Source organism: Ptychodera flava, chromosome 17 (assembly GCF_041260155.1).
Source record: "Ptychodera flava strain L36383 chromosome 17, AS_Pfla_20210202, whole genome shotgun sequence".
Classification (NCBI taxonomy): Eukaryota; Metazoa; Hemichordata; class Enteropneusta; family Ptychoderidae; genus Ptychodera; species Ptychodera flava.
Window position 1 is genome coordinate 28064032 of NC_091944.1, and position 13662 is coordinate 28077693.

General features: G+C 38.9%; 1 protein-coding gene across 4 annotated transcripts in view; it reads right to left on the minus strand.

Moving 5' to 3' along the window:
- LOC139115963 (uncharacterized) overlaps positions 1-13662 on the minus strand; it is a 66052-nt gene that overhangs the window by 38917 nt on the left and 13473 nt on the right. Inside the window, exons 13-28 of one of the 4 annotated variants that reach the window (XM_070678436.1) lie at positions 13422-13601; positions 12741-12898; positions 12059-12275; positions 10965-11144; positions 10431-10588; positions 9319-9535; positions 8745-8924; positions 8222-8385; positions 7402-7612; positions 7047-7219; positions 6578-6797; positions 5972-6187; positions 5009-5155; positions 4306-4440; positions 3592-3771; positions 897-1317 (exon numbers count right to left, since the gene is read on the minus strand). In XM_070678436.1, coding sequence (XP_070534537.1) covers positions 1214-1317; positions 3592-3771; positions 4306-4440; positions 5009-5155; positions 5972-6187; positions 6578-6797; positions 7047-7219; positions 7402-7612; positions 8222-8385; positions 8745-8924; positions 9319-9535; positions 10431-10588; positions 10965-11144; positions 12059-12275; positions 12741-12898; positions 13422-13601 — 2840 coding nt within the window. In that variant the 3' untranslated portion in view covers positions 897-1213. Of the gene's footprint in view, positions 1-896; positions 1318-3591; positions 3772-4305; positions 4441-5008; positions 5156-5971; positions 6191-6577; positions 6798-7046; positions 7220-7401; positions 7613-8221; positions 8386-8744; positions 8925-9318; positions 9536-10430; positions 10589-10964; positions 11145-12058; positions 12276-12740; positions 12899-13421; positions 13602-13662 lie in introns of those variants that run through there. The other 3 variants (XM_070678435.1, XM_070678434.1, XM_070678433.1) reach the window with 3 other exon arrangements.

The following is a 13662-nucleotide window of genomic DNA, read 5'->3' on the forward strand; positions in this document are numbered from 1 at the left end:
ACCGATATGCATATTTGCCACTTATCGACGCTTTTGTGCTAGATATTTTTCCCGTGAGAGAGTAAAAGCATCTAATTGTGAGCAGATATCTTTGAATTTGGGAAATTAATAAATGATGAATCAAGGAACACATCTTTCGATGGTTATGTTCTGAGTAGGTACTTTTCTATACATTTCTTAATAAACATGAAACCCTGAAGTGAAACTCTAATGTGACATCATGATTGTACAATGTCATCCAGCCGGCCATTCTATACCTCAAAGTCTTTAAAAGAATTAACATTTAAAAATACCCCATAAAGTGAAACCCTTTTAGGGGAAAAACATTATTGACCACAATGTTTTCAATTATCAAACGTCAGCTCATTTTCCGGCGTTAAATTTGAGCAATTGTGATAGAGGTCACCCTCAGTAGCTTATAAAAGGGCGACGATACTAAAACAAAATAAGACAAATATGTCACTATTTCATCGCTATATAAAACCTATAACCAAGAAAATCTACAGACTAATATTGAGCTGTACATTAGAAGTACCCTGAAATATAGAGTTTAAAACTTCAATAAATGGCCGAAGGACAACAAGAGGGACCAACATTTAAAAGTTGATTAAGTAATCAGAGGAATGTAAAGAAAATTCGATATGGACTTTGGAATTCTAATCTGAGCTGACTATGTAATTTGCCCATTTTAAGTGATTTTACATGGTTAACTTTAGTGCTTGGCACTTCCAAGCACAGTTTAGTTGCCGAAAGGTATTGTCATTTTTTGAAAAATTGTCATGTAATTTTTTATAAATACATTGAAGGTAATGTTGAATAATAAATCAAATAATGTCATGAGCTAAAATATATTTGAATCAATTCCAAAAATAGTCAACAGCAGTAAACACCACGAATGTCATGAGAGAAACTTTATTGCCCAATTTAAAATGTAAACCTTCAAACTATCGATGAATTAAAAGAAAGTACACTGCGAATAAACGTTATGACAATGGTCAAGAAAGAACGTTAGATCAACAATTCAAAGAAGTATATAATAGTTTTCTTTAATGTATAGTATTTGGGGACAGGAAATATTTCCTCGTCAATTTTGACTTCCTCATGATACTGTTGAGAGTTATATGCAGGACAGGTCGCAAGCATCTTGTCGTTTAGTATGAATCGCGTCGTTGTATGTTGGTAAAGACTGAAGTTATTCTTCTCTCCTCAATCATTACTGGTCGCTCGATTTACAGCACACTGCAACAGCCCATACGCCACGTGTGTTGTTACCCATGCTAGCTTTCCCGCCATTTATTGCTTTGCATATTCCATCGTCTGCAAAACGAAGAAATACCATGATTACCTTCTATATGTAACAGGAGTAGTGATGTGTGTCATTGCAACCGCAAAGATTCACAGGCGCTCAGCTAATTGCTAAGTCCACCAATTGTGCGCAGGGTATCCCCTGTGTCCTACGACAAGAGAGATGCTCGGCCGTTTGGCTTAGTCTGCTCAATGACCATTCGGCTCTCTCACTATTTTAGTCACGTTGATCGAGCCGAATGACCAGTGAGGGACTTGATCGACCTGCAACAAACTACCGAGCAACGCTACACTCACAGAACGGAGGGATATTCGGCACGCCATTATGCGCACCTGCCCCTTTCATGCCGTAATTTAAAATAGTAAATCGAACTTTGTAGTTTCCAACTGCATGTTCCAAGAGCACGTTTCTATGATTGCAAATGTGGTCGAACGGTGGAATTAAGACCGTGCACTTGGAAATCGGCAGATTTTGAGCGACGGAGTACGATGTTTACTTTCTATTGTTCCTAAACCGGCACATCAGAACAATATCATGTCTAACCTTCCTTCATTAACTACCGGCTAAGTATTCCTGTTGTAATCAGAATGTTAAGTTTAAAATTTAGTACAAGGTGAAGAAATAATTTGTGTTCAACGAGAAAGATTGTTTCAAACTTGCATAGGTAGATTGTACAGTTTGCTGCTAACGATACGTTGTTTCAAGTTGGGGGTTGTTTGTAAGCGATGATTGGTCTTCCTGTTATGCATCTTCGTAGAGTGTTGTCTTCATCTATGATGGGTTGAAGGTCGTTAATTATTCTCTGCAGACACTTTAGTTGTGGGTTGTAGGTGACGACCAATGGGACTCTGCTGACATTTGTCTTCGGCCCATATTGCAATAGATCACCACGGTTGATATGGCTGGCCAGCTTACAAACAACCCCCAGCAAACTGTACACCACCAGCAACCAACCAGTTGGCACTTTTCCCTGTCAGAAATCAAGATGTAAGCTATGTCCCAATATCAACACAGCTACAACCATAACCGGACCCAACGGAAAAACCTACAAAATACAAGGATCCTTCAACTGTGACTCATCCAATATCATCTATGCCATAACATGTAAGAAATGCCCCACAGCTGTATATGTAGGCCAAACCGGACAACCATTGAGGAAACGAATGAACAACCATAAATTTCACATACATAGTGGCAGCATTTACAAATCAGTCAGCGAACATTTCAACCAACCAGGACATAACATGCAAGACTTCAGCGTGGCAGTTTTGAAGCAGAGCAATTTCAAAAATAGCCTCGAGAGAGAAATTGAAGAACTTAAAATTATCACCAATTTTGACTGTGTTAATACTGGACTTAACCGGGACTATGGCTTCATGTCACATTACAAATAACTGCCATCTTACTGGCTTTTAGCAGTTCAGATTTGCTTAGAGTTTTCATTTTGACACTCTTTTGTCAGTTTTTCACACCTCCCACTCCTTTTGTTGCTTCTTTCACACATTTGTTTTGACCCCTAATATATTGTGACTTTTGCTTCGCCTGCTCATTCCATCTCAGCATCTGATGAAGGAGACTGTATTCTTCGAAAGCTCATGCTATCAAAAAACTTAGTTGATCTCACTGTGCTACCAAACTCCAAGTATACATAGGTTTGAAGATCAACACGGCTACACCTACTATCATTATTTCTGAAATGTTACGTTATGCCAGCAAAAGAATGTGTGCAACTTTATGCTGTAGGGTACCATTGAAGCATGAGAAAGTATGTAAATCACTAAAGTTTGGTTTAAGCTTCCTCTCCGCTCTGCGGTACGTAGAAAGTCACTGGACGCCTATAGGTGACACTTGAAACAACCTTTATATCAATTTTCAATAACCTCTATAGACTAGCACAACAGACTAAAAAGTGGTTTAATATATTATGTCAAATATTAATGCTAACCTAGATGTGGCCCTTTATTGTGCACTTCTATTGTCGTCTGCAGTGATAAATATGGTCGGTATAATTTGACGTGTGAAGATTTTGTGAAACGAAAATGTAGAATGGAACAAATCTTGGTTAGTCGGTCTGTTGATTAGATATTTATTCTGTTCTACCACTTCTAGCCTACTACTCATCAGTTTTTGATTCGACGCGTCAAGGTGCCAGTTTAGATTTAGACTCATTTCAAATAAATTTAAACAAATTAAACACGGTCATCAGCGCCTTCTGCTTGAGATAAGGTCTCTTTAGCCATGTCTAATTTTTTCAGATGGCAATGAGTTTTAGTAAAGATTCTTACCGGTGATGTAGGCGCCATCAGTAACGCCCCAGTATGTGAAAACACTACATCCGGTCATCACCCAGCCCTCTTCACACTGGACATGCGCAACAGCACCGGATGTACCGTCGCTCCTGTCAGAGTAAATGTGTTGACACTGCAGACCTGGTGCACTGCAGCATGAAGCCTCAGACCACACACCTGAAACATTTCATAGAAAAAGGTCACCTTATCATGTACAAGGACGGAATATGTACCGTTGTATATCCAAACAGCACGTAGAGAAACGGCTGACTAGCAAACACTATCACGCAATATTAGTTTTCACTCAGCCCAGTTTGCAACTTTGGCTTATTGATTATTTAATGAAACTGGTTTCTGAACGGCAGCTTATAATCAAAACAACTCTCTATTTATTGTTATTCATAATTTACCAATTAAAGCTGGTCGTGTTAAGGAATCTACATGAATATGAGTAACATGAAATTACACATATAATATAGGACTGTGCTTTATATGAGTTCATGATGGTTGTACTTTTTGATACATCTACGAACTTCTTCATCTGTTTTCTAAGTAAATTAGAACAATATTAGGTTCCAAACTGTTTCGAATGAAAGAGGAGCAGCCAGAATGTCTAGCTCAGGGTTCCCATGACGATATCACTTACGGAGTACTTACGGAGTATACATCTAAAGGCCCTACTACTATGATAGAAACATTATATTCACTGACCATTGCCGTATATGCCATTCTGCGCCACACAACCATTCCTTACGAAGTCTTCTTGAGAATTGGTCAAAAAGTCATCAGAAACGGTCCATGGCCGAGCTCCATCAAGCCACTGCCCGTAAGTATAACGCATACAACCTTGAAATATGACCAGAATCAGTAAGACCTAAGTAAATTTGGACTGTAATAGTAACAAGTAGGTTTGGATGCACCACCTAAGTTCTTGGTTATATGTTATATGAAATTACAACTAAAATATTTCAACCCCTAGCGAATGCAGGGGAGTGTTGTAAGCTCATACTCATAGATTGATTCACTGCTTTGTATGCAATTATGCGCGGCAGTGTGAAAGATTCAGGTTGATCTCTTTTACCTTTTGTTACTAAAAGGGGCCATTGATAGTCAAAGCATTCTACATATGGGGAAATAATATAGTTTAGGTAAGAGTGTGTTAATGCTCGCTGCATAATTCCCTACTCTTTTCATGTTTCTTGAATACAGAAAATGAAAGAAAGTAAGCTCTCAAATTTACCATTCACAGTGAAATATTTACTTTTGGAGAACCAATCGCAGGAATTTTGATCATGTTCCACGAAAGTTGATTTCCAAAAAGTATGTCAGCCAGTGTAAGCATATTTCAAAGATATCAAGCCGGTTTACAATGTTGAAGAAAATTTGTTCACAGCGTTATAAAGGTAACTGTTACCTAGAGTGCTTGCGGGCAAGTCATTGACAGATGTATCGCACATGGCTTCTGCTACGTCGTCATCCCCAGTGCCAGATTTCCACACAGATTCGGTGTAGATACATTGAAGACCCGACCACTTGCAGCACCTTGCCACAGCATATACACCTAGAAGTATGAAGATTCGCTTAAAATGTGAATGCGAAATCTCTTTTCATGAGGTTGAATTCCTCTCAGGATTTCGTCAACTTTTAAAATTTCACTTTTCGGTCCCTATTGATGCCCTTGGTCAAATTTCGTAAAAGTAAAATGGAAATTTGAACTTTATATCTTTGAAAGTACATCTTATGAGAAGCTCAATATTTACCTGTTCATTTTCTTTGCCCGGGTTTTGCTTAAACAATAAAATCAGTCGAATGATTTTCTTTATTTGTTTAAATATCTTCGTCTTGGGTTTGCAGACCACAAATAATCATCAAATGGATTGAATTAAAATTAATTAATTTATTATTTAATTGATATATTAGTTAACATACTTGAGCAAATAACAAAGATTTTCAATTAGCATCGTATTTTTAATATTATTCAGGTCAAACTTTGATAAATAGAAGGTCTGGCTGGATAACATGTAACTATTCTGTCAAAATAACATTTTAATGTCAGGGAGTCATGTTTGTTTAGATATTACGGGAAAGTACACACTTTGAAGTTAATCATCGATAGAGCTCTTCTTTTCTTCTTCAAACATTCCTTTCGGACTCAAAAATCATAGCTGCTGCAGATATGTTGCTTTACTTCACACACGGCAAAAATTACTAGCTCAAAAAATGTTGATAAAATGGCCGATGACGAACAGTAGAAGTCATGATAGTCGTATGCCGCAACAAGCGTTGCCATTGTACGTTTCTGGTAGCAGCTGCTTCCCTAACTTCTTTGAGGACGAAAATAAGACTGGCAGAATTGTTTCAGTTAACAATGACTCACCGAGTCCACCTTCTCCATTCTGGGCGACGCACTTTGGTTTTGATGTCACTTGGACGATTCTTTCTCCGTCCCTAGTGCCATGCGATTCACTCCCATTGGTCACACTGTTGCATGACGTCATCACTTCGCCTTCTTCGCATTCGATCTCTACCTGTACGTCATTACCAGAGCCAGATTTTTCAGACCAGCGACTGGCACAACTGGGGGCTTTCTCACCTGCTAACAAACAAGTCAATTGACCTCTTCGGTAGAACCTTTTGTCACAAGGAACTTCACAGGTCAAAATTTCGGTCTTACTATTTATGTACGTCGTAAAGGATCGGGGCCGTCTTAGCTTCAGTACAGTCAAAATACTAGTAAGCTTTTCATCAGGCATTTCTTGTTATTTCATGAAATTATAAATTTTGCTAGAGCACTTGAATGGCAGGGTTATACGTTCGAATGATAAATGACATATATGCTCTCATCACTGAAACACATTAACTTCGTAGAGTGTCCATTCAAATGCAATCATGATGTGGAAAGGAGATCTTTTGTAAAACGAATGCCTTGAAAATCCATGTTCGGTAAGTTGAACTACAACTAGAGATAGGGCAATGAACGCACCTTCTGCAATGGTCGTGACCTGAAACTGAAAGCCCCAATCTGCCTGACTGCCATCGCTGACGAACTTTGCCCACAGCTTGGAGCCAGTATCCGTATCTGGGGTAATAGTCGGCAATTCACTGCCTTTGCCTATCACGATGACGTTCTCACCAAAAACCTCGCCAGTCCCGATCTGCAATTCATCGCAACACCTTTCGGTGTTGAATGTTGAGAACTCGACCTGCATAAACGTGATCAATGCTTATGTTTAATAACTACAAAATGACCGACAGGCAAGTACAGTGTTTCAGACGCCAGGGCTTGTAATATATCCTTTCACATTGGCAGTTAAGCTCTTTTGTAACTTTTGTCATTTTTATGGGTAATTTCCTGGTCTATTAAACAATGTTGAAATATGAATCGAAGTATTGGGTTTGCATGAAATAGTAAAACATGAACTGCTCATTTTTCAAAGCAATCTTAAAATTACCTTAAGTTTGCTACTCGGGTTGACTGTCGAAATGAGCCATTTGCATGAAGCGTCGTCGGGGTATACGTCTGGATAATTTGGCGAATTCACGAGCACGGTATCGCCATCTGCAAGTTCAATATTCTGAACGGACTCACAAGCGTTAGTGGCTTCTATGACCGTTGTGCTCGGACCTGTACAATATAAATATGAAATATTCATAAATTTGTGCCCTTTATAATAGAATCCAGTTTGAAATTCTCATGGGATATTGCATGCAAGCAAGTCATTTACAAATTATATGAACATGTTAACTGATTTAAGGCCACATATGCTCCCATTTGTATATGGTCGGAATGGTTGTAAAGTTACACACCTGTTATTTTTTCTCTCAAAGTCAGCTGGAAGCCCCTATATGTGTAAGTTGCGTCAGTAGTAAAGTGGACCCAAACTGTTGACGAGGGTGATGTGACAGAGTCCACATCGGTGTCTCTGATTGTTAACAGGACGTTGTCATCGAAGCTGTCACCGGAACCGACGGTTGCGTGGTCACAGCAACTTTCAATGTTGACGTCATCGACCGTAATCTGAAACAAAGTAACATTTTTATTGTAACAGTAACATATTATATTATCAAGATCAGTCATGGCAAGCATCTCTGAGGATATCCTTTTGTATGCCCAGGAGAATCACCTTCACAAGGAATCTTGAAGATTTTCCTTACACCAAATGGCGCTTTGGCAATGAAAAATCGAAAAAATAACACACGTAGTTATACTTTATGTCAAATGTGACTTAGTGTTGGCATTATCTTTACTCCTTGCATAGTATGCTGGCAAGTTGTGTGTGCGGTCGATTAAAACCTGCACTTGTAAAGAGGTCTGTATATCAGAACAACCTATTACAGGGATAAGGATGTACTGCTACAGTTTTGAGCGACTCTTTTGCTAAGCGAGTAGATACCACAGGTTGTTAGTTTGCAACCTAATCAAATTTTACAATATCAACTTCATGTTGAGGTAGTTGCATTCCCCCATATCTTGACACCAATGAGATATGTTAGTTCTTGGACGCGATATATATGCCTGAAGTGATTTGGTGTTAGTACTTTTCCTTTGAAGCGACATATGTTGGGATCCCCAACAGGTCAAAATAAGACAAAAGTGAAGTAGGTTTTTGTAGCAATATCCATTCACCTCGATCTGGTGGTTCGGGTTTGTTGTCGACACTATCCATCTACAGTTCGCATAGTTTGGATAAGTATCAGGGTAAGCAGGTGACGTCACAGTCACCTCTCCACTACTGGGAATGGTTATGCGTTTTGTGTCAGTACAGGCATCCACTGGAGATTCGTCAGTAACTGGTTAAAAAAACATGGAAAGTTTCCCCATTAAATCACTCTGTTCATCCACATTAATAAGGCTATTGGTATTGTGCTATTTGTAGATGTGTTTCTCTGTTTTACTTATTTTTTTAAATCATTACATTTCTGCGCCATGGATCGTGTAAGCTAACCATCGTAAGTTAAAGTCGCGAGGCAAACAATGCATCCTTTGAAGTCATAAATGTCACTAGTGGTTTTGTATAACTTGGTATGTTCAATAAGACTTAACTGAATATCTTCAGGAAAGTGATTATGACGAACATTGGATGCAATCATTAGTACATGGTTTCAAATTCAATCTAATACATCGTTTCAAATTCAATCTATATGTCTACCTCCGTATACTTCTCTGTAGTCAATGCATCCGACACATTTACAATGATCATCGCTGATACCACACCAGTTGGCTGTTGAACAGCAGGGATAAATGCCGTGTGGGTCACATTCTGCTGGTGACACACCATTTGGTGCCGTGAATCCTGGACCACACTGCACGTCCTCTCGCCATGCATTGCCTTTACGAAGAGAGCAAGAGAGAGCAGAGAAAGTTGTTGAATGCTCTCAAAGAAACTCAGTGATGGTGGAGCTCCCGAAGATATCTCTCTCGCTACGTTATTCCGTGACTTCACGTTTCTGTGAAGCCAAATTTCGATTTGGCTAGATAATTTTGTGTAGGAATGTGTCTTGAAAATGATAATTTGACATTTCGACAGATGCGTTCTGATCAGGTGAAAGTACAAGTGCATATTCAGAGGCTGGACAAACACAAGAAAACTTAACATTTGTGCCCGAGCAGTTGAAAATTTCTCACTCAAATATTCAGCATTCATTTTCTTCGATAATTGTAAAATATTTAAATAATGATTCTTGTTGTGTAGATGCACAAACGATAATTTGAGAGTTTTATACCTCCTGACTGGGCCTTGAGTGTGATGCTGAAACCGTGACCATTTTCGATACGTGTGGCAGAACTGGCGAATCGAATCCACACTTTGTTTGACTCTGCAACCGATGACGTCGTCGTGCCGCTGCTGAGACTCAACAACTGGTTGTAGTTGACGTCATCGCCCGTTCCGATGTAAACATTCGCACAACAAGATTCTAAGTCCACGTCATTCACGTTAATCTAGAGATTTATTTATCATAATCAATTACGTGTAGTAATTATACATTCACCTTATGAAATCGCTACCACATTACGGAGAAAGAATTTGCATGCAAAGGACATACCAACAAAATTATCCCCGAAGTCAAGCGAAACTGACTTTTTGGCCTAGACAGAATGATGTGAACTGTCCTGCATTTGTTTAAAAATTGTGATACTGGTTAGTAAGCGCAATACGTATTAAGGTATGGATAGCCACTACCACGAAGCAGCAAAGCATGCTTTACAATTCATGTGTTCAAATCACAATGCACATTTGCATCGAAAACATTTTAAAAGTATGAAAGTTGTTCAACCATTTGCATTTTAGTTTATCGAATAAGTGATAAGAATAACAGTAAAAATCTATGTGGTCAACGATTTTTAATAGCATTTTAGCAATGTCGATCATAGTGGAATCAACTTCGTCTGCAAAAGTTGAAACATTTCTAGCAGGAGGTCAGTTGCTGGTGCCGGTGTGTGGATCGGGTGGACAGGTGTTGTTTTGACTTCGTCTGGCCTTCTGCTAGACAATGTTTCCAGTAGACTTTTTCTCTATCTAGTTGATTCCCTTGTCGTTTAATGTAACGCAGTCTTTCCTCATAAACTTCAATTAAACACCTCGCTGTACCACAGCGAATTAACTGTTGTTCTTATCAGTTTTTTCGATACACTAAAATGCAAATGGTTGTAGTACACAAAATCATTGTGATCCTAGTTTGTGATTCAACTTTCGGCAGCTCTTCGTAGGTATAAAAGAGTACAAATCGGCCCTAAATTAAACCTACAAGCGTCTTAAATGTGGCACTAAGAAAACGTCATACATAAAAATAGTCCGTGTAAACTATAAGAACAAGAAAATGAAAGCATATCATACCTGTATTTCAGAATCGCTCTCAGCCGTTACATACCAACGACAATTCGCATAACTGGGGTAAAAAATGGGGTAGTTTGGTGATGTCACTGTCACTTCGCCATTGCGTGGAATTGTGATTCTCTTGGGCTCAGAGCACGCATCCACGGGTGATTCGGTTACTGAATAAAAAGTAAAAGACAATGAAGAACTTGGGCGACATCTTGAAGTCGATTTGTTTGATATTATTAGAATGAATTGTGTCGCAATGAAGTATTTGCAAGTGTTACATAATTTCGTGATATTAAATCTGCATTGTCTTTGCATAACTGGTTTAGGGTTACTACGTATTGTGTTAATATTAAATACTGAATTGATTCCCCATGTTTAAGGCAAGACACTGTACAAGCAAAGATCTTTCTTGGCTGGTTGAAAATGAAAGTGTCCCATACTCTGAGGGGATATTAATTGAAGGTCTGGTAAGGCAATGTCAACAGATCTAAATCTTAGTCCAACCTTTGTCCCTAAACATCAATGAATGTCTGTTTTCTGACTGACCTCCATAGACTTCCCTGTAATCAATGCATCCATAACATTTACAATGATCATCGCTGATACCACACCAGTTGGCTGTTGAACAGCAGGGATAAATACCGTGTGGGTCACATTCTGCTGGTGACACACCATTTGGTGCCGTGAATCCTGGACCACACTGCACGTCCTCTCGCCAGGCGTTGCCTTTGCAAGAAACTCAATGGTTAGATTTCGTATTTGTTGCTGTTAATATAACTTCATGCAATAATTTGATCGGAAATCAACAGGATTTTCTACCCCTGGTTTGATAGCTCTGCTGGTGGACAGAATTGTCCCCGAGGCTGTCTCAATAAAGCGATGTATTCATCGCTCTGATAAAGTTTGTGTGCGATGTGCGATAGCGAGTATGTGTGAGTGTGAATGCTTGCTTCATGAACTCTACAGCATGTGGAGGGGTCGCAGTCAGAATAATTGTAACAACTTAGCTCGGTTATTGAACCACTCTTTTTAAGAATGGAGATTTGACCGAGAGGTTTTGACGTTGATGTCTTCGCTAGGTGTTTGGGTGCCGTACAGACCGATCGAAAATCTACTGAGTTGTATATTACAAGAAACAAGAAAATGTGTAATGTTCTATGATTCATTGATATTTTATGACATTTTACACAACACGATACAATCTATTGCTCAGAGAAACGAAATTTCAATGTATTAGCTGATGTAACCTGTAAATGGCAAGGGAATTGTCACACATGTTACAATTGTAGATTCCTGCAACCGAAATGTCCGACTGAAGATTTCAAACCAATACAAAACGCTTTACTTCATTGTATAAAATACAAAGAATTAATCCGTGGCTTATTAGTGTATCCCTTGAAAGTCCAAATAATACTAAGACAGCGAAATATAATGGACCCTTTAAGAATAGCATCGGATTGTCTACAGTTGTAAATTTTAAACACAACCCTAAAATGACTTTGATTAGAAATCTCAGTACGAAATTTGACTTCGGATGGTTGACCATTACAAACTGTTCGGTAGGATGAGTATTTGAGGTGTCACCTTGCTGCGCATCAAAAGTATTGCATGTGACATTGGAAGAAATGAGAGCAACTTACCCCTTGACTTTGGTTTCAATGTGATGCTGAAGCCTTCGCCTCTTTGGACTTGACTGGCAGAACTGACAAACTGAATCCACACTTTGTTTGACTCCGCAACCGTCGATGTCGTCATCGTGTTGGTGACAGTGAATAACTCGTTCTGTCTGAGAGTGTCGCCTGTTCCGATGTAGACATTCGCACAGCACGTCTCCAGATCGACCTCGTTTACAGTAACCTGTACAAAATATTACTTAGGAGATTGTTCTCCTTTTGGCTGGGATTGATGTAAGTAGGCATGAGTGTGTAAGTCTATCAGAGACATCAGATTTAGTGTGGTTCACTTTCTTAGGTGGGATAAAATTAGATCTGCTCATAATCGGCGAAATACATTTGTGTCATGAAGCAAGTGTATGCTTGGCCAAAGTGGCACAATTACACTCTTGTAAAAACAACGTTGCTAGTATTGTATATCTCAGGTCTAAAAGGTACATTTTGTCAATTAGTTCAAAGACTTCAGCTTCTGTCCACGAGAGAGTATTTCAATCTTGATACAATTTTAGTAAATACTTTGGCTTGATTAATTGATTGATTTGTTCAACAAATGCATCCATAATTTTATAACTATTCTTTATGTCGAGCCATACCCTTCTTCAAAATCAAACCGCAATTATACAATTTTGTTGGCATAATCTTACAATACCTCTATTTCCATATCGGAATCAGCCGTTATGAACCACCGACAGTTTGCATAACTGGGATAAAAATTTGGATATGTCGGTGAGGTCACAGTCACCTCGCCATCGTCTGGAATGGTGATTCTTTTCGGTTCAGAACACGCATCTACGGGCGATTCTGTCACTGTTTGATGGAATAAATTACATTGACTTCATCATATGATCATGGGATTATAGGGTGCCAAAAAAATTGCGGAATTAAATATTAAATACAGACATCATAAGAGAAACCATAATAAAGGTTGTATGCTATTCATAGTCAGGAGTCCATTTCTAGGCAACAAACAAATGATCGATATTTTTATGCAAGGTTAACTCCAAACTGCAATCGATGTACTTTTAACATTCACAGTCGTTGATGCCCAGACGATTAGACAAGAACAGCAGGGGTATATTCCATGTGGGTTATATTCTGAAGCTGGCACACTACGGTGACTTTACATACTAACTCAGTACATGTTGGTTTCATTACTAAATATTGAATCATTAAACTCTGGATCGACGAAGATCTTATCCTACCGACTGTAAATGAAAGTGATCGATGTAGTCAAGGGATAAAATTGAGGCCCGACTGGAGTAATACGCACAGATATAATCATGGTTTTCTGTCCCTATTACCGGTAAATTTCAGTTCGCCGATTACTCACCTCCATAGACTTCCCTGTAATCAATGCATCCATAACATTTACAATGATCATTGCTGATACCACACCAGTTGGCAGTTGAACAGCAGGGATAAATACCGTGTGGGTCACATTCTGCTGGTGACACACCATTTGGTGCCGTGAACCCTGGACCACACTGTACGTCCTCTCGCCAAGACTCACCTAAAATAAATAATAGCTTCTAATGAAATGGGGAAATCTCCCGCTGACGTATGTAGTATTA